Consider the following 22029-nt stretch of genomic DNA (forward strand, 5'->3'; position numbering starts at 1 on the left):
TCAGCTACATCTTAAAACACTTTCGGAATTTTTAGGATGAGGATTAAGTAAAGAGAATTCAGGTTTTGTAAAAGTTGCTTTCCACCTTCCACTTCTCTCTTTTAATGCTCATCATGCAAATTTGATTAGGTTAGAAAACACAATACAACATTTTGTGGGCGTTCTTAAGCTACTTCAAACTTAATGTGTGCAGCTTCTGTGTCCTTCTGAGCTACTTTTAATCTGGACTTGCTGACCTCTAAAGTATAGCCTTCTCTGTTGCTAAATGTTTTTTCCACTTATTCCTCTGAATTCCTACCCCCCCATCCCCACCCACCCCCATTTATATAGCTATATTTATGCTCTTGGTTTTCAGTAGACACTACATATTCCTGCATATCTTTTCTTTATACATTTGAGCTTCATTATTTCTATGTAGGTCAAGAGATCATTGCCACTTATGGCTACTTGTGGAAATAAATCTTTGCAACCTTAGTATCATCATTTATATTTTTAATGGATCCATGCAATACAAAAGGAAAACCAAAGATCATACAAATTTAGCACTTATCAGCAATTAACTTATGTTGAATATTAGCGCATTCAAAAACATTACAGAACTATTTACTTGTTCTGCAAACAACTAATATTCACCTTTAAAATATTTACTGTACATTTGTGATGCTTACTTTTTTATTTACAGAAGTTAAACTCATCTAGTTCATCAGAAGGCAGCACAGTTGATATTGGACTTCCTGCAGAAGAGCAACCAGAAGCTGAACCTGAAGAAGCCCAAGAGCCAGAGGCCTGCTTCACAGAAGGTATTTGTAACAAATATACTAATAATACTTATTAATGAAATACGGAATAATCACAGTATCACAGTATCGCTTAGGTTGGAAAGGACCCCGAGGATCATCGAGTCCAACCTATCAACACAGATCCCATGCCTAGACCATGGCACCAAGTGCCACATCCAATCTCCCCTTGAACGCCTCCAGGGTCGATGACTCAACCACCTCCCTGGGCAACCCGTTCCAATGACGAATGACTCGCTCGGTGAAGAACTTCCTCCTCACCTCGAGTCTAAACCTCCCCTGGCGCAGCTTGAGACTGTGTCCCCTTGTTCTGGTGCTGGTTTTAAATTATCATTTAAAACTAAGTATTGATATGTATGTATTGATTACTCTTTTGTTAATAACTATGATTATTGGCAATAGTACTTTTAGATCACAATTTACTACATGGATACTGATACCGCAATCATGCCACACATCAAATAAACAATTAAGAAAACATATTATCAGAAATTTATCATTATTTTTAGAATAAGAAAAATATATTACTAAATGTTTTATTTTAGTATGGACTACTTTGGCTCCATGCTCCATAGACTTTTATTTTCTTGTGTGCCCTGCACTGAACATTTAGTTCCTAATAAATGAGAAATACTTTCTTCTCACTTGTTAATTTAATTGTAAATTCCAATTGACTGGTTGGTTTTGGTTTGTTGGTTTTTTGGGCTTTTTCTTTATCAAAAAAAGAGAGTCATCTAAGTGAAAATCTATTGGGTTTATACTAAGTAGCACAGCTTCTGGAAGGGTAGCATTGTATCACTAACAGATTGCATAAGTGAAATTAATGCAACTCAACATAATATCTTTTTTTTTCTTTCTTCCCTCAACACATACACTGTTTTAAAGGCTGTGTACGAAGGTTTAAGTGCTGTCAAGTAAGTATAGAAGAAGGGAGAGGAAAGCAGTGGTGGAACCTCAGAAAAACCTGCTTCAGGATTGTTGAACACAACTGGTTTGAGACTTTCATTGTCTTTATGATTCTCCTCAGTAGTGGAGCTCTGGTAAGTAAAACATGAACAGTGTATTGCAGTTTTGACAGAAAATATAATAAAAATTGGCACTTTAAACCTTCTTTTAACGTAGTTTTTTTCTACCAGAACGAACACACACACTACTCCATGCCTTCAAATTACAGGACTAAATTTTACTCAGGTCTTGGAAAGAATAATTGAAAAAGTCTCTTCTGAACATTATATTTTAAAAAAAGAACAAACATGATTGATTAGAGAGAGCTCAATTCATTTGCTGAAAGTGATGGTGATACACCCGAAACTGCAAGTAGGACACAAGTGCAAAAGAGAATGTATTTAACGTCATCATTTGAGTCTGTTCTCTAGTTTTACTGGTGTTTACTGATATAACTAAGGGAAAAGAACTGTCACTGATGAAAAAAGAATCACAGAATGGCAAGAGATGGAAGTGACCTCTAAAGGTCATTAAGTCCAACCGTTGCTGCTAGAGCAGGATTGCCTAAAGCAGATCACATAGGAACATGTTCAGACAGGCTTTGAAAGTCTCCAGAGACGGAGACTCCACCACCTCTGTGGGCAGATTGTTCCAGTTCTCTGCCACCCTCAAAGTAAACAAAAATCCTTCTCATGTTTAGAGAGGACTTCCTACGTTCAAGCTTATGCCCATTGCCTCTTGTCCTGTCGCTGGGGACCACTAAGAATCTGGTCTCAACTTCCTGACAATCTACCGCTTAGATATTCGTAAGGATTAATAAGATTCCCCGCTCAGTCCCCTCAAAAAATGAATGTATCAATAAATATCCAAATCTTTCCAAGCTAGCAAATCATTCCAGTTCTTTCAATCTGATAAAATAAAATCCTCAGCATTTAAATGAAATGAATGGGAAATTTTTTTGGAGACCAGGAAGAATTTCTGAAAAGCAGAAGCTATATGAATTTTCAAATGCCTAAAAATGAAGACACATTGCAAGTGTCTCAGAAATGTGATGTATCACTTAAAACGTAAAGAAGATGGTAACACAGGTATTTTAAATAAGTTAGTTAAAAAAAACAAAGCAAGAACTTGTTTTATAATTTATAACTTAAAATTGTTCAAAAGCAACAAAACTTAGAATTGAAAGGTCAGCTGTCATTGTCCTTAAATTTTTACAGCTCTAGCTCTGGATTTTGAAAATCAGACTACCTACAAACAAAACAAATGTTCTCAATAGAATTAAATTCAGGCACACTGCCCTGCAGAATCAATGCTATTTGTGAGTACTAAAAATGGTCTGATAAGAATAATTCATCAGCACCAATAAACAAAAAAATCTCTGACCAGAGGAGTGGTTGCTGTGTAATATCTGTTTCTCCTTCCTGTAAGCTGAAACCAGGTACAGAGTTAGATAAGATAGAAGTGACACTCCCATGTTTTTTTCTTGAAAAAATATTGGGGGCTTTGGGGTTGCCTTTTGTTTGTGGATTTTGTTTTGGTTTCCTTTTTGTTGGTGGTGGTGGGTTTTGTTTTGTTGCATTCTGTTGTGTTTTTGGAGTATTTTTGTTTACAACATGAAGTATGTGCCATAACAAATACCTTTGAATATTTTTATTCACAGGCTTTTGAAGACATATATATTGAACAACGTAAAACTATCAAGACCATGCTGGAGTATGCTGACAAGGTCTTCACTTACATATTCATCCTGGAAATGTTGCTGAAGTGGGTGGCATATGGCTATCAAACATACTTTACTAATGCCTGGTGCTGGCTGGACTTCCTAATTGTTGATGTATGTAATGTATTTTCTAGGTGTTATCTTTACATTAATTTGATTTTTTCTTTTAATTACTTGCTCTACAACCATAACATTTATGTATACCAACTAGTTTCCTTCTCAACTAAAGAAGTAAGCTAGATAGGAGAAAATCTGGTATTTCTCTGTACACATCCTTGAGAAAACCTCCAGTACACAGAAACACAAACTATTTCTGCAGTCTGTGAAGTTCTAAGTGTGAATCTAAAATAGTGGTTTATATAGTAAATACTTGCTACATTTTTGAGATAGACATTTCTGGCAAAACTTACATGAAAAACAAATATTAAGCTTAATTTTAAAATTAAGAATAATTTTGTCCTAGTTTTAATGATGTAGAAACAGACACTGAAGAAGTAAAAAGTGAACATAAACAGTTATTGACCCAAAGAACTGCTAAAAATCCAAGGGCTTCTGAATGTGCTGTCAGTATACAAGGGTGGATCAAGCTCATTTTCTTGAGCTTTGTTTTGTAACAGGTGCCTACAACCCTTTTGATTGGTGTATATTAAGGATTAAACATACCTGGTGTTCAACCTCAGGCAGACACAGCTACAAATAAAGATATTCAAACATAGTACTCATACAAAAAAAAATTAAATAGTAACCTGTGGAAAGCATTTTTGTTTTTTAATTTCAAAATGAGTACTTATGTGGTCCCTATAGTAAAAAAACTTGAAGAAACATGCAAGCAAAAGCACCTGTTCCTTTTAAAAAATAATTTTAACTAATACTTGACCAACTTAAAATAATAATATCCCAAACAGCCATCTTGTGAATGTGATGATTTGAATACTTCTTTGTGTGAAGGTATAACACACATTCAAGTGTTTGAAGCTCACGATTAAATCCTGGATTTACACACATTTTGCTTTAGATTATGGCAGCTTAAAAGCTTGATAACTTTCAGCAGCATGATGAATGTGTGGGAGAAAGAAATTGTTTTGTGGGTTGCTAGAGCTGAGAATTGACAAGTACAGAAAAGTTATTAATTTTATAAAGTTATGGATTTTGCACATAGGGCCAGGTTTTGAATATGATTCATAAAGAGAAATGTCTTAGAGGTCTTTTTATCTAATGCATTGCTCTTTCTAATGGACACAAGACCATTATGATATTTTTTGGCCCAATAAATAGTTAAGGAATTAGAACAGCATAATTGAGGAGCATTTAGAGGAAACAGGAAAAAAATAGAAGGTATTATTTTGGACAGGAGCCATAGTAAATTTTGATAATATGTTATTTCTTGCTGATGTAATGCAGGGGCATAAAATATAGGAAGGTCTGTGGAGTTCTGCTGTCTATGGAAGTGTTATTAAAATGTTTTTAAGGAACAGCATAATGCAGGTTAACATCCACCTCATAAATTCATCAGTTAGGTAACAGGATTAGTCAGTGTAACTGAATATAGAAAAAATTATACTTTCCACCAATTTCCAGAGCAGCAGTGTTGCTTTTTCACCTATATAATAATTCAAAACAGGTTTCAATCATTTCCCTTTCAGTTGTGAGCAAACAGATGGGCATTATCAACTATAATTACTGATCCAGACAGCGTTGCAAAACAAAGAAAAAGTGTGAGCAATACCTAAATTGACAAAACCAAGGGATTAATTTAATTTGCTTTTTGTGCCTTGAAATTCCTTCAAATCACTAGCAAAATAATAAATTCAGAAGTATTAATGCTTCCAGATACTGTTACTTTATGATATTTTTGCTTGCTTACCTATCCTACCCTTCTTTCATATTGCCTTTTTTTTTTTTTTTTTATTTGAAAGACTTGCTATTCCTGGAGAGAGTGGCCCAAAATAGATTCTTCTAAAGAAGTTTGTTTCTCACATCTATGGTATGTAAAGTACTATGTACAACATAATAATTTTTACTTTCCTGTTTTCATATAGGTCTCTTTGGTTAGCTTAACAGCAAATGCATTGGGTTACTCTGAACTTGGTGCCATTAAGTCCCTTAGGACACTAAGAGCTTTGAGACCTCTAAGAGCTTTGTCACGATTTGAAGGCATGAGGGTAAGACAAAATGAAAGAATCTGAAACTATGCATGCATAGAAGGAATCAATGCATGCGGAATAAGGAATGACAAGTCCATGCAGAAAGGCTGCACTATATTTTTATCTATTGCATATCTTTTACTAACAGATAAGCAAAAAGCTTCATCAGTTCACCTAAATCCATATGCAGTATCACATAGAAGTTACATTCATTAATGTTACTTTACTTTCTAGCCAATCTCAGGAGTTTGTCATATAGGCTTTGAAACTGCCACCTATGAACTCTCTTAAGAGACTCTTAATAATGAATTAAATGTAACAATAGTTTATTTATTTTTTTTTTACTGATAAATGTGTCACAATATGTATAGAAGAATCTAAATTAGTGTTAGTTAATAATGACAGTTTCTGTTACCAGTTTAAATCCTTGGTTTTTATTTCTATTTGACAAACCATCTTCGGTCTAGCCCCACATAGAGATATTCACACCCACTAGTGGGATAAATCTGTTTCTGAGCTTGGCTGACTTTAAAATCAAGATATTTAATTTATCTATGAAATCATTCTTTTTGTAAGGGAAATATTTTTCTCATTTCTACAAATCTTTACTCAATATTCAAGACAATGTATATAAGGTTATTTCTTAATTATTCTGAGTAACTTAGAGGCCCTGCTTACTATTCATCTCACCCAAGGAAGCATTTTAACTTATTTTTCATTTGTTTATACTTCTGTTCCTTAAAGCCACTGAATACAAACTAACTCTATATGCATGTCATTGAAAAATGTTTTAAGAGAATGATTTTTGCTATTACATGGAAACAATGCACTAATGAATTTCAAGTCAACTATAAACTGTGGAATGTCATGGAATATGTCATCTGAACAAATTTTAGGTACAACTCCAAGCTTAGAATTCCATTTCTTAAAATGCATTAATCAGGCATTCTTAAAATGCATTCATCTCTACTTAAGAATGCACCAGAAAAAAAGTATTAGTCGATTAATAAATTCTAGTTGCATATAGTAACTTAACTTTTAACAGTTTTCTCATTTGAAATTCATCAATTAATATTCATCAGGGTAAGAGCTGGTCAAGAACTACAGAATGTACAAATTTTCATTTACATTTAGAATGACTATTTGATTTAGTCATTTTCTCTTTGTCCTTCTTTGTACTTACTGTTCCTGAACATTCAGACAAATGTGATTTTTGCAGAGAAATGTCAGGAGACTAATATAGAAGTTACACAGGTACAAGACATGCACCTCTTTCGATGAAATTGGAAAAAAACCCAGATAATTTCTAGAAAGATACTATCAAAATTGATTTCCAAATGATTTATTCCATTTTCCTGTACCCTTATATAATTGTTTTAGTAAATTTTTCACTTAAAATACTCAGGATATTCACACTCAAGGTGAAGTACCTGTTATTTGAAATCTATTTAATGCTTTCCCTTATTTCCCACTGACTAACTTTGAAACTATGCCAGAAGCCAAATCATTCAGATAAAGAATATAAAAAATTTATACGCTATTTACTGTGCAGGAATCACAGATAAACTTGGAAAAGCAGAAAACATTTCACCTCTCTCCTCCAATATTAATGGTAATCAATGAAGTACCTGATTCCAGTAATGTAGCAGATTTGTCCAGCCAACTGTATAGACCTTATCTTCACTATTAGTTACATGCACTTCTGAAAAGGTTTTTTTCCAAAGGACTTGGCAAGTATTCACAATAGCTCATTGACATTACTTTATGAATGACTCACGAACAGTAAAAAGATTCAGATAATAAATAATTGACCAGCTCACGATAAGACAATATCCAAATTAGTCTCTCAGAAACTGAATTCATTTCCTAAAAATATGTAAAATTAGGTTACTTATCTGCCAACAGAAAATAAAAATGAATCAACTCTTTTTGTTTTCTTATATAACCTATATCAACACAGAGCTGTGATAAAACAAGCTGAGTTTTATTCGGCATGTTTTCAACCTTTACCCCATGATCAAAACTGTGCAAATTTTTAGTTGGAAATACAAGTAATGACATGTATTCCACAAAATTCCCTACATGTAAAAATCTCTGCATTATTTTGTAAAACAGTTTGCTAAATTCTCAGCTATATCAAATCAGTCTTCTTCCTAAATATGTTTACTGTTACATGGTGAATTGAATGAATACAGTATTTTACATAGTAAATACTAGTAACTACTCTGTTAAGCCTAAATATGAAACATAATTAATTTTTGAAGTTAAATTCTTATAAGTCTATACTATACACCATAGTTGTAACTTTATTTTGTAATTACAGTATTTCATAAATGGGATGAATCCTTGGTGAACACAAGATTTATGAATCACTTGCAATGAAACAGGGTGCAAGTGGTCCATAGCCTGGACTTGCTTTGAGCACAAAAATGAATTTTGCTGTATTAAAAGCTTTACAGGTATCTACTAGGATGATGAACTCTGAGAAATGTCAATTTCTGTAGTGAATCTCAAAATCAACTCCACCCAGATGCTGGAAGGCAAAGTAAACAATTGCCTTAATTTAATGAAAATTCCTGTCTTAGGGTTTATATTCTCATCTCAGTGTATAATGTAAGCAAAAGTGTCTGCAATCTGAGATTTGAATATACTCATTGCTTTTTGTTTAGCTTTTTAGTACTCGCAATATAATGCTTTTGCGCTAGTTCTGAACTGGTATGCTACTTGTAAATGTAGAATACTGAGTACGCATTGCTTTGCTGAGTTAGAGAATTGACAATAAAGCATGCATTTGTGTTTAATTTCACAAAATAATGCATGTCATGCCGTGCTTGATTTATTTATTAGAGAAATAGTAGAAGGCAGCAAACAATCTGAAATCCACTTGCACTTTCAGTTTTGCATGCCTTATGCATATTTCTGGCTGATGGCTTCAAACATTTACTGTATTTCAAATTTCCAGTCCAATTTCATAACATTTGAACTAAATTAGAGTATTTGATGTCTTAAATACCCTCTAAAATTTAACGGATATTCTTTAGATTCCCTTATCAGGAAAGTGATAATGAGGCATTTTCAAGAGTACTCCAAACTTCATTTAGTAGAAAAGAAACATTTCTCATATGATTGAGTTATAAAACATAACATCAAGTGTCTGTCATTACAGATTCACAACTAATAACAGGCTATATATTTCTACTTCATATAGGATACCTTTTCTTCAGCTTGGATGGGGTGGACCACTGGTTCCTCCCCTTATCTGTATTATGGGTACAGTATTTCCCCCTTTTTTTACCCTTAACAATTACATTGTGACTGATCACTACATTGTGTATTTAAGGTTAGAAGGACAGACAGTCACATTTGAGAATCCCAGTAGCAGCAAAGCTAGATCATACATACATATACTCACTCTACACCACCTTCTTAACTGCTTTGAATCTTTGGAATTTAGATCTTCTGATGTAACAGATATAACATGAAATCTTTTGATAAAATCAGTTTCGTTATATAGAGCTACATGAGGGGATTTTTGTCGGAGAAAGGTGCCTCAGCAATTTTTAGGTTTTTTGGATGCTTTTTTAACTGAGGTAAAAAATGGCTTTCTTTAAAAATTTGAATTTGCTTTTTACTTTGCTTTGGAAAGATCTGTGCTTTACTCTGTTACTCAAGTTCTAGATACATTAAAAAATATCCACAGAGAATTCTGAATATTACTTGTAATACATATATGAGTAGTCACGACTATAAGTATTTATATAATTACTGTTTAATTTTTTTGCATATTTTTTAACCTCAGATATGTTCCATTAAGTAAATCACTCCACATATATATTAATAATATGAGTATACTTAACCCTTTCTTGGAATCTGAATTCAGTCTTCTTTGGCCTGTGCTGAAACCAGGTTTTGTAATGTTTATAAAATGCCAATAACAGTATTATTTTTGTAGTATCTTTCTTGGAGTTCAGTAATGTTCTGCAAGAGAGACATAAAAATCCACATTCACTACCATATCCTTTGGCTACAACTCTTGTGAGCACCAGCTGTAGGAGGACAGCAGTAGTGCAGGGGACTTTATAGCTTCAGTGTAAATGATGTATCAACATAAACCACATTTACTGCAAATTTGGCATCATACCGCACTGTTAAGAACTTTCAAGAAAGTGTATTCACTATCTTCTGGAAGTTCCTCTTAAATATAGAATAATATATTTTGTTGATCAAAAGATTATGTATTTTGAAGGATTTTTTTCTTTTCTGAGGACTATACTTGCATTCTTTACCTTTGAGTTTTAAAGTCAAGTCTGTTAAAGTGTATGGCTCCTGAAAAAAACAACCCCAAAAAAATTGCAAAAGCTTTCTGGATAGATGTTCACAAATCATACAGGAAATACCTTGGTATTTTGATATTTTTCTCAGACTGTAATTCTAAAATTGGTTGATAACTTTTGCAGTAGTTTTTTATATAATTCAAACTGGTGTTATTTTTGTCTGGTTTTGCATTTGTTGAATGTTGAAGAAAATCCTTACTTTTAGGGTCAGAATTTAATGAAATTTGAATGAGAAACATAACATAGTTTAGATTTTAATTAAAAATACTAAAGAATATATAAAGATCAATAAACTTTCATTTAGGCAACAGGGTTTTTTTTCACTGCATCTAGTGAAATTTCCACATCAAATAATAATTCTATTTTCACAATCATGTGTATTTACAATATGTCCCATGTCTTCTCAAACAAATGCAGCCATGTGATTTATTGGTTGGCAGATAATTACTGTATTTCATCATAGAATATGTTAAATTATTGTCTTCAAAAATATTTCATCATATACTTGATTTCTGCTGAGAAACAGAATCAAAAGCTGCTCTGGGAAATCCAGTCTTTGGTATTGTGTTAAATACAGGAGAGTAGCTTGGTTTTTAATAGATGTATGTGAATAGGAAATGCTTCTGTTACTACTTTAACCAAGTTAAATTTTCTTATAATAGCTGGGACAGAAATGCAGGATCATTGTGATTAGAAAGGACCTCCTGAGATTAACTACTTGAACCTCCCTGACTTCTGTCCTAGCATTTCAAGACACCAAGCCAATATCATGACATTTTTCCAATATAAATGTTTTTTAATAAACAATTTGTGTTAAGTATTTGAGGAAGTACTGTACTTTGAAGATAAAATTCACTAGCAGAAGCATTGTTTGGTCAGCTTGTACTTGTACAATGATGAATAAGGAAAAGCAGAAATTACTGTAACTAGTTTATTAAGGGAGTGATTGGCTTTTCCTCTTGAGATTTTATCTCTTGCTCCAATTTAATTTGTTCGTTATTGTTAAGATTAGCATGTAGTTGGACCACTTTGTCAGGTCTCTGATTCTTTCCATCTGCCTAGCTTTTCTTCCTTCATGGTCTCTTCCAAATCTGATACTAAGCAACTGCAGCAAAGCACCCAAAGCCTCCACCAGAATCAGTCTTAATTCCTTTCACTGAGCAGAGTTTGTGTTCTGTCTGCTGGCTGACAGGTTGGATACCTCTTTGCCTTTGTGAGAGGAACATTTCCAACTGAAGTAGCTTCTTTTAATTTATGCCTTTATACCAAATTTCCTCAAATCCCACTGACTTTCTGTTGTGTTATAACTTACAGAAGTGGCTCTTCTATCTTCAGAGAAAGGTATTTTTCATCATCTCTTTTGTAGTACCAGGGAGAACAGGAAGATATTATTACTTGGTCAGAATTATTATAATTATTATAGAGGCTTCCCCAACAATTTTTTTCAGGCTGACCCCCTTGCCACCTTACAAACACTTGCTGATTGCATATGGTAAAGGACAATAGGAGTGAATGTGCCCCTTTCACTTAACATTGCAGGACCAAATGCTTCCTGCTTCCCAGCAGGGTTGGTGAACACAGTGTGTGTATTACACTACTGGTACAATAGTAGTTTACATTATTTCTATACTGTACCTTGAAAAAAATGAGCAGAAATCTTGACTTGATTTTCACAGCTATAATTCACTGTTTCACATGTACAAACCCATCACCTACCCAGTTAGAATAGAATAGAATAGACCAGGTTGGAAGAGATCTTTGAGATCATCGAGTCCAACCTATCATCCAACACTATCTAATCAACTAAACCATGGCACCAAGCACCCCATCAAGTCTCTTCCTAAACACCTCCAGTGATGGTGACTCCACCACCTCCCTGGGCAGCCCATTCCAATCACCAATCACTCTTTCTGTGAAGAACTTCCTAACATCCAGCCTAAACCTCCCCTGGTGCAGCTTGAGACTGTGTCCTCTTGTTCTGGTGCTGGTTGCCTGGGAGAAGAGACCAACCCCCATCTGGCTACAATCTCTCTTCAGGTAGTTGTAGACAGCACTAAGTTAAAAACAGTTAAAAACCTCTGCCCATGAGCAAAGACTAGACCTGGCTTTTTAGATTTCTTTATGCTTGGGCATAGCACATTGCTGATCATGATCTCTGTGCTGTCTGTCACAAGATGCTCTCAGAATGGAAATAAACTCAAATGGTTATCATCAACTGGGCATCTTCCAACTGAACTATCTCAAGAATTTCACAACTGAAATCTGTTATAGTGTTTAAAATCACTTTTACCCTTGTGAATCTTTGCAGAAACTTGGATAGTAGCAAATTTCAACATTGCAGTCGTGGATTGATGAAAATTCAATTTGCTGAGATTTATTTCTTTTGATTTTGTTTGTTGATAAAGACTTTATCACTACTGATTACCCTGCAGGTCCATCCATCTCTTCTTTTTACCTGACAAACCAAAGAAGAAAATTGAAGGAACTGCACATTTCTTAAGCACTTCTAGAAATCCAGAGCCATGTTTTACATCACATAGCATATCTACAAGTTGTCAGATTACCTTAACATAGAGGTTTAGTAGTGTAATGCCAGAAGGTGCCATCTCACAAACTCAAAGCCACCTATGATCCTCAAATCAGCTTGGGCTTTTGCAGTTTGCTCACTGCAGTCACCCCAACCAACAACATCCCAGTCTTGAGGAAATGCATAGGTAATTTAAACAAACAAAAATAATCTCTCCAAATAGCCTTTTACAATGTATTAGTATTATTTTCTATATCAAGGAATAACAGAAAACAGCCCCTTTTCAAATAAAAAATACATTTAGAAATGCATACTTCAGATTTAGATTTGAAGAATGAGTGCACAAGCTGCCAACCAGACATTTACTTGCTAGATTTTTAACTCAGTAGGAAATGCTGACTGATCTCTTTTCTGCATTCAATTCACTTTCCAATTGGGTCTCCCTTATCTCTGTCTCTGTTGCTGTAACTGATGTGTGTAGGTGTTGTGTGCATATGGATGGATGCTATCTTGGATATGTATTTTTTAAGCTAATGTCTTGGTTATCCTGATGTACCTCAGCTTCTGGAAGAAAATGCTAAAAATGTAAACAGCAAAAACACCGATAAAGCAATAACCTCCAACTGTATGTGTAAAGAAATTAAAGATTTTTTCCTAAGGTGGACTTTACAGTCAGCTGAGGATCTGACCAGCACGTACAAATGCAGTTTTACCTTATAAATATGACAGGGCAAAGGCTCAACAATGGTGGGGAAAAAAGTATATTTAAAAACCCACCAAAACGCAAACAAAACAACTTCTAAAAATTTTAATTTTCTTTTCTTCTTTTCTTAAAAAACCTTCCAGGGGGACTGGATAGCTCAAGGGGTTGGTAATAGGATACAGAGCCTTTCATCTCTAGGTCACCAGTTCGCATCCAGGCCAGGTCAGTAGTGACCAAAAATTGTTACCATTTGATGGGGTTTCAGTGACCTATATGAAATAAGTTGTTGGAACTGTTGTTGGAACAGTTGCTGAAAGCTGTTCTCTTCTTATTCAAGAAGATGTGTCTGATCTTTTGGCAGTCTTAGTAGCAAGACTGCATTACCTGTTCATCTAAAGATGCAAGACACAGTGATGGCTTTTTGTAGAAATCTTTCTTTCTACAACTATTATCAATTCATAATTGTAGTAACAATTATTGTAGCAGTTAGTATTCTGCTGCCTGCTCTGGATCTGTGCTGTGGTCCAATGGATCTCAGAGACGTTAAAAAGTAACTGCTATGGGCACTCAATTTATACAAAACCAGTCTTTGTGTGAGCGCAGGTAAACTTAACATATTTAAGTTGCAGGATTAAATTCCCTTCTTTCTTGATGTCTTTTTTTTCAGGTTTTCACCAAGATGAAACAGTTATTCAATCAGTGTAACACAACCAGAATATTTTTATGGGTGAAGCAGGGGAAGGAGAAAAAAAAAAAAAAAAAAAAAAAAGATAAGACAAGCTCTAGCTGGCCTAGAATTCCAAAGCAGCAATAGTATCAAATACAGTGTCATAGATCAGGTCAGACTTGGAATGAATTCCAGAATCATTGGATTCCTAATTTTTATGTTGTTCTCAGTTCTGTCAAGCTAAGCACCAACAGATTCCTTCTCCCCAGAGGAGAGTAAAAAAAATGTTTCTCTCACTTCCTTGGAATAGTTTCTTATTTTCAGAATACTACTGGGACCATGCTAGCCTATTTAAATAGCTAGCTATGCATACACCACCTAGATACTTCACATTTTGTATAATAGAAATCTCAAGAAGCAAGCATGCTTCTTTAAAGTTATCACAAAAAATAGAAGCCGCTAAGAAAAGCAAAATTTTAAAACATTCATGATTTTATAAAAGATAAGAATAATTCACTTACAGAAAGGTGCCATTTCTACTGTCTGGCAACAGATAACGCCCTTAAAATGAGCAGGAAATATGCCCTGTAAATAACATTTCTGCCTAAGATCTCTAAACAGGTCCTAATTCCTGGCCATAACATTTGGAAGGAGGAGGGTGCTGAGTGACGAGTAACACAACCACAATACTCTGCTTCCAAAGGCCTTCAAGAGGCTGTGAAATACAGGTAGTAAGACTAAGCAGCTCTCTGAGCTCACTCAGAATTCTGTTGATAGTGGGGAATATCACTCTGTGTTGCAGAAAATAGGGAACAAAGATGGTCTCAGACACCTTAATATACACCCAAAGAATCCATGCCAGTCATGTCCTGTTTTACTCCAATAGCTGGATTACTGAGAAACAGAGCCCTGCTATGTGTTTCATTTTATCTCCTTACAAAGTCCCAAAATTGTTACAGAGGGGAAAAAAAAAAAAAAAGGTAAAATTTAAAATAAAAGATATCTTGTAAATGAGATCTGGTATTGAATACTTAGGAAGAAATGATTACTCAGCTATTAGCCAAGCAGATATCACACAAGTTTTGATAGCTCTGACAGACACATGTGATAAATTACTGTATATATGTGAAAAATGTACTTTTTGTCTACATGAGTAATTATTTGCATCTTGCTTGAAAGGGCTTCAGAAGACAACTGCCCCCCAAAAAATTAAAATGCAAAGTCAAAACCCCTAAATATGTCCTTGATATATGTCTTTCCTTAGATAAATGAAAGGTATCACTGGATTAAACTCAATACATGAAACAATATGACTGGAGCTTGAAATAAATTATGTTGATCCAAGTAGACATATTGCAAAACTGTCTTGCTTTTCTATACAAAGAAATTAATCTTTGTTATAATCTTGCATGGAACAATAAGGCAATAAAGATATGTATTTAATTCCTGCATAATCCTTTTACTGTAGAGCTTAGTTTCTAGATTCATGGCATTTGTGTTTTCAGCTTAAGTTTCAAAACTATGTTGATCAAATATACAGGTTGCCATTTTTCTTTAACCATTTTTAAGCTATAATTTAATGCATTTTTAGAATTCTATTATGTCTGTTTTTACATTTAACATGTCTTTTTTTTTTTTATATGGAACACATTACTATAATGAGGTCTTTGTTTTTTCTTTTCATTATTTTAATTTTATCACATATTTTCTTTCATTTCATGTACTAATGTTAAGTATTTAAAAGAACAGTGTAATGCTACAGTTATTCATTTACTGCTTTAACATTTGTATTATGAGTTTCTGAACAAGCACTTATTAAGCATTGGTAAAACAGTATACAAAACTGTATTCTTGTAAATATTCTTACACTCTTTTCTTTTTCCCCCCTGTATTTGTGTACTAGGTGGTTGTGAATGCCCTTTTAGGAGCAATTCCATCCATCATGAACGTGCTTCTCGTTTGTCTTATATTCTGGCTAATTTTCAGCATCATGGGAGTAAATCTGTTTGCTGGGAAGTTCTACTACTGTGTTAACACCACAACTGATGAAAGGTTTGAAGTCGACCAAATCAACAATTTTAGTCAGTGCGAGGAACTCATAAAAAACAATCAAAGTGCCCGATGGAAAAACGTGAAAGTAAACTTTGATAATGTAGGATTTGGGTATCTTTCTTTACTTCAAGTAGTAAGTGATCACTCTTTATATACCTCTTTCCATTTGTATGTGATAGTGAAAAGCATTTCTAGCAATGAAGACAGAAAACATATTTACCTGATGATTTTTGTCTCTGACTTAGTAATACCACTGCACTGACAATTGGTTACTCTTTTCACAGTAAGCAGCAGCTAGAGCCTACTAAGATGAATAATGTTTAGGACATTTGACAGAACAAGTGCTATTCTTCCTATTCATAGTTTGCTTAGTCTTCCAGACAATTCTAATATGAAAAGTTTCTAAAAGTACCTACAAATGGTATTCAGCTATCTGAATACTTTTAAGTTTTACTCTTGCTGAAAAACAAAAATCTCCATTGGGGATATTAGGTCACATACAAGAATTCCAGGTAGAAAATCTCCTCCCAGCAATGTGGCTGCCACCAGTGCAGACTTATGTGATCTAAGAAGCAATTTCTCATTTGTAAGAGGAAAAATAAAAGAAAAAAATATCAATAGATACTTCAATATATGAAATATTTTCCCAGCTATTTCTGTTCATAAGCACCTAGTAGAGTTTATTTAGCAAAAATAATGAGGGAAGAAAAGAAGGGGGGAAATATAGGTAGAAACATACCATAAATTTATAATTTCAGTAGCAAAACCTGTGTGCCCACAACACTATCTTTGTATTCTGGAGCAGCTAACAATCTGAGCCAGCTTTAATCAAGGTGGACTCTAACTTGAGTGCATTCAACAACCTCTATGTTTTTTTGAGGCGACTGCCTAATTCTGTGGAACCTGAGGTTTTGTTTTTATAGCATTAAAATCACTTTCCAGCTTTTATGTTGGCATAAGAAATCTCAATAATCGAAATCATGAGCATGTTGAAGTGGTATCAACATAGTCCTGCACACAGTTCTGAGCATTGTTAGCTGCCTCTCCCAGCTAATATAGCATCCCAACAGTGTGACTGATAACTGACTATTTAAATTTCACTATGATTTATTTACTTTACTTTACTGCCACACCAGGAAAGATCAGAAAGGGACTGGCATTATTAAAGAAATAAATTACTGAATATAATTTGATTTTGATAACAAAATTAAACCATAATGGATAGACTTTAAGTACTTATTTTCTTGGTCTTCTTTTTGAAATCCATTGACCTAGAAACCCTTGGGGCCAGAGGGGCAAAAACAAGAAATAAGCAACACTCTGTCCAAGTGGTTTGCAATTCTTTTTAAAGTAGTGATCTATTCTGCTCTGGAACAGGGGTAGCAGCAGGTACATTAACAATGATTTTGTGGTCATAACAACCACCCCTCAGCTGCTTGCAGTCATATATACTTCAGTGTCCCAGCTATGCATAACTTATTTCATCTTCTCTTCATTGAAAAGCCGTAAATATTTATTACATGACAATTTGGATTCTTCACTTCCTGGAAGCAAATTGGAAGAAATTTGCAAGTTTTTCCCATGCTTCCAAAGGAAAAATTAATCTAGACCTCCTACAGAGGGATCTAGATCTCAAGAGAGAACAAGCCAGTTGTTTTTGTAGTATTTGCAATACAGAGATTTTGTATTGATATCGAAGGCTTGCCTAATGGATGGATTTTTCCTGTGTGTCCGTGACAACACCACTTACTTTTTCTGTATTATTCAAATGCTTGTAAAAGCATGAAGAATTCTTTTCTTTGACATACCAGAGAAAACAGGGTACTTCTGTCATTAAAAAAGCAGACACTTGGCCCTGCATCTTTACGGTCTGGTAAGTAAGCTACTAGCAGTTATTTTGCAGTTATAAAATGATAAAAGCCCTAGGGCAGAAAAAGTAAAATATCAACTTAATTTTGAGTTAATGCAATGAAATATTCACAAGGTTTTTCACCTTCAAGAACACAAGGAAGACCACAATTCTTAAATTTTTGAGATGCTTGCATTGCTTTCTCAGAGATTATATTTATAAACTTATTTTCTATTTGATATATACAGTACTTTGGATGACAATCTAGAACAGGATTTTAAAGCCATTGTATCAATAAGAAACATTTGAAGAGGTACATCATAATCCTAAATTTCCTACTCTTCCCAATCACCTTATAGAAATAGCAAGGATGATGAAACACTAAGGTATTGATCAGAGGTATCCATTACTATGCCAGAAACAAAGACAGAGCTATTAAAACTTGAGTATTTGGCCTAAAATAAGGTACTAAACCTGGAAAAAAATTATTAAACAAAAAACCATGGTTGTAAGTGAATATGCTTTTTGTGCACCCAGTGTGAACATTAATGGCCTAACATCTTCATGGTTATTTGAAAAGTCTGATGAGATTCCCTGCCTTAACCTCAGGCACAAACTTCTGTTTAGGTTGTGATGGTCCTGGGAAAATAACCCCATAAAGGCAAATGAGTTTTTTCTAAATACAAACTCAGTGATAACTGTCAATGCATGAATTACTGATACAAGGTCCTTTTTTTCAGCAGATAGAAAACTTCCTCCCAGTATTATTGCTACTCCCCATTTTACCCCCTGTCTCACACCCTTTGAGCCAATCCAAGAATACTGTAAATCCCTTCAGCGTTACTGGGTTATAGGCAGTACAGCATAAATTTTTATTTTCTGCACCGCCAAGGTTTTTCTATCTGGAGTGAATACTACTGGAAGTAGTACCACTTTTATGATTAAAAAAAAAATCCCATGAAAACAAGTCAAAAGAATTCTAAAACCTGGCACTGCGTACCTTACTATTCTGGGAAAGGCATAAATGAGTCCCATGAACAATTTTTGGTTTGACTCCTGTAACCCTTTTACTGGTAGTATATGGGCCTGTTCATCATAGACAACCCCCCTCTTTGTTAAAGGTAATACAGAAAGCAAACAGGTATTTCACACAGAAATTTAAAAAAAAAGAGTGTGTGATAATTTCAGTCATAAACATTATAGGCTGACAAAAAATAGATTGGAACTGTGTGGTAGTAGCTTTTTAAGCAAACAGAACTCTTTGATGAGGTCTTGATTGAATTTCCTTGGTAGTGACAGTAAATGAATTTCTGGAATGTGGCACCTCTAAAAAGAATATAGGCTCATTTTCAGTTTATATAGTAATCTTTTCAGTATACATAGTAATCTTTTCTTTGGAAGGGGGGAGTATGTTGGATAATCTTTAGTATTGACACCAATGTTATAACTCTTCCTGCCGAAAAATAGAGACTAACGACATACGCCGTTGATATAACCTAGATTTTGTTGATCAGAAGTTATTTTTCCAAATTCTCATGTAATTTGAAGTTGGTGTGTAAATATTCATGTCATTGGCCATATAAGTACACATTCTCCCTATATGAACTTTTTTTTTCTGTGATGCAGTGTAGCTCATGTTGGTCTATGTGGATCTGCAAACTTCTTTTTTTCATTTCTTGGTCTGAAGTTGTTTGAGTATTTCTTTGTCCCTAAAGAAAAACATCAAAGCAGAGACAGATCTGCTGGAGAAATTCCTTTCACAATTTTCATGCATCAATGAGTGAAGAGGAAGAGGTCGGTGTACATAAAGAGACGTAGCATCTGCCCTGATAACTTTATGGCCTTATGCCTTTTTAACTTGAACCTAGTGTTTGGATTCTTTGGTAAGTAAGAGACCTCTTTGGAGGTTTGCTTTTATCCTGCTGGTAAGCGTGCATCTTGCTTACCAGGATAAAATGTGGAAAACTAGCGGGGCTTAAAGCACAAGGTGATATTATTCTGTTGTTACTAATATAAATCATAGCATGTTAGGGGTTGGAAAGGACCTCTGGAGATCATCTTGTTCGACCCCCCTGCTAATGCACGTATGCCTAGATCAGGTTGCACAGGGACATGTCTAAGAGGGTTCTGAAGGTCTCCAGAGGAGACTCCACAACTTCTCTGGGCGGCCTCTTCCAGTGATCTGTCAACCTCAAACTAAGTTTCTCCTTAAATTCAAGTGAAACCTCATGTGTTCTAGTTTGTACCCCCTGCCCTTTGTCCTATCACTGTCCACTACTGAGAAGATCCCAGCCTCATTCTCATGACCTCCACCCTTTAGATATTTGTACACATGTATAAGATTCCTTCTCAGTCTTCTCTTTCCCAGGCCTCTCAGCCTCTCCTCATAAGACAGATGCTTCAGTCCCCTAATCATCCTTGTGTTGGACTTTCTCGGGTAGTTACCTGTCCTTGAAATGGGGAGCCCAGAACTGGATGCAATACTCCAGCTGTGGCCAATACACCAGTGCAGAGTAGAGGGGAAGGAGACCCTCTCTCAACCTGCTGATCACACCCTTCTTGACGCACTCCAGGATATTGTTGGCCTTTTTGGCCACAAGGGCATATTGAAGACATATCTTGCAAAGTGTTGTGTAAAATATCAGAAGGTGAATTCTAAGGCTATAGGATTAGGATGAGTTCAAAGTCACAACAGGCTAGTATTTTGAAATTAAGATGCTGTTGTATGCCCAAAAGGGAATGTGAATCTTCTTGGTAGTCATTTCTGGTAAAGAAATGGAGTGGTGAAAATCTAGCATTACATATAACTTGATCAGAATTTATTCAGCAGGGAAAAAAGTTTGCATACTTTTAACAACAGAAAAATATATTGAGGGATTTTTGTTGATTTTTCCTAACTACATTTGAATCTGCATTCAAATATATATCTTTCCAATTTTCTTGGAGCAAAAAACACATTTGAAACAGATGCTGTTTTCAGTTACACTGCTGTAACTAAACGAATTAATGGATTACACTTGATTTAGTGTCACTGAGAATACACAACATATTTTACTATTTGAATAATAAAAAAAAAAAAAACCAACAACCACCAAGCAAAGAATTTGATATCTTAGTCATATTCCTGTGTTATTTTCTATTCAGTATGCAAAAATGCCCAAATAATAAGTTCCTTCTGGTACAGAAAATGTGTTTCAGATAAATTTCAGCCTACCATAAGCAGGCCTAAGCTTCTGCTGAATACAGTAGAAATATCACTCTTTCACTAAATGTGATGCCTTGACACCAAACCTCCAGTTCCATTATTTACTACTTTTCATATAGCAAAGTTCTCAACAAGTGGAAATCATACACTGATTCCTACTGACTTTCAGAATGGATTTAGAATAAAGCAAATAATATGATGAGGGAATATATTTTATTATGACAATTATTTAATTGCATTTTAGGAGTTTTTTTCTTAGTTTCATCAATAATGGTGAAGTTTTATGGTTTTGTGAAACTCTGGAAAATACACATTTTACTTTAGATATTTTGAACTACAGGATAGTAACATGTTGTATTCATTTTTTTTTTCACCTTCACATACTTTTCATATTGCCTTTTAAATAATTAATACTACTAATAAAGCTCAGTTCTTCAGCTCTTTTTCTTAGTGCCAGCTGAAACTACTGTCCATTTATAATGGAGTACTTTACTGATGATGGTAAAGCTTATGATTTTTAAATCAGTCTGGTTTCTTCCCATTCACTCTAGTTAGTCTAGGCTACAGCAATACATTAAAAAACACCCACAATAATTTCACCTTGCTTGGAGTGACATGCAAGGAGCATCATGTTTCTGAATCTGAGGCAACAGCACATACTTTGCAGAAGAGCCACTCTATTATTTATATCATCTTTCTGACATAAAGGTATGCCCATTATTTTAATTTATTCTTTCAGGTTGAAGTGCTGATTTCAACCTAAGTTATGATATTCCCCAAAGAGCAAATATTGTATCAAGACAGAAAGAAATCTAGTGCTCAGTAAACTACTGAGTCCAGTTTTCATTGCTATTTCAAGAGAAGAACTAGTGGAAGAAATCTCAGAAGAAAATACTGAAAATTATCAGAGTTCTGAAAAACAAGATATACATGGAAAGACTGAAGGAACAGTGAGCACAGCCTAAAGAAAGGCAAGAACAATCAGATTGAAAACAAATCAAAGGCACTGCATAAAGGCACTGTACATGCTCTTCCCAGTTACTTAATGATTATGAGTAACAATGCTCTAACATGGCAACAGAAGGA

General features: G+C 34.6%; 1 protein-coding gene across 8 annotated transcripts in view; it reads left to right on the top strand.

Annotated features, from left to right (window-relative positions):
* Positions 1-22029, top strand: part of LOC137441333 (sodium channel protein type 1 subunit alpha) — an 87916-nt gene that overhangs the window by 58069 nt on the left and 7818 nt on the right. For all 8 annotated transcript variants that reach the window (XM_068138698.1, XM_068138701.1, XM_068138704.1 and 5 more), the window contains 5 exons: positions 683-800; positions 1683-1837; positions 3403-3576; positions 5502-5624; positions 15741-16022. In XM_068138698.1, coding sequence (XP_067994799.1) covers positions 683-800; positions 1683-1837; positions 3403-3576; positions 5502-5624; positions 15741-16022 — 852 coding nt within the window. The remainder of the gene's footprint in view (positions 1-682; positions 801-1682; positions 1838-3402; positions 3577-5501; positions 5625-15740; positions 16023-22029) is intronic.

The sequence above is a fragment of the Melanerpes formicivorus genome, unplaced genomic scaffold, assembly GCF_026170545.1.
Source record: "Melanerpes formicivorus ecotype bairdi unplaced genomic scaffold, bMelFor1.0.p_v2 SCAF_5, whole genome shotgun sequence".
Taxonomy (NCBI): domain Eukaryota; kingdom Metazoa; phylum Chordata; class Aves; order Piciformes; family Picidae; genus Melanerpes; species Melanerpes formicivorus.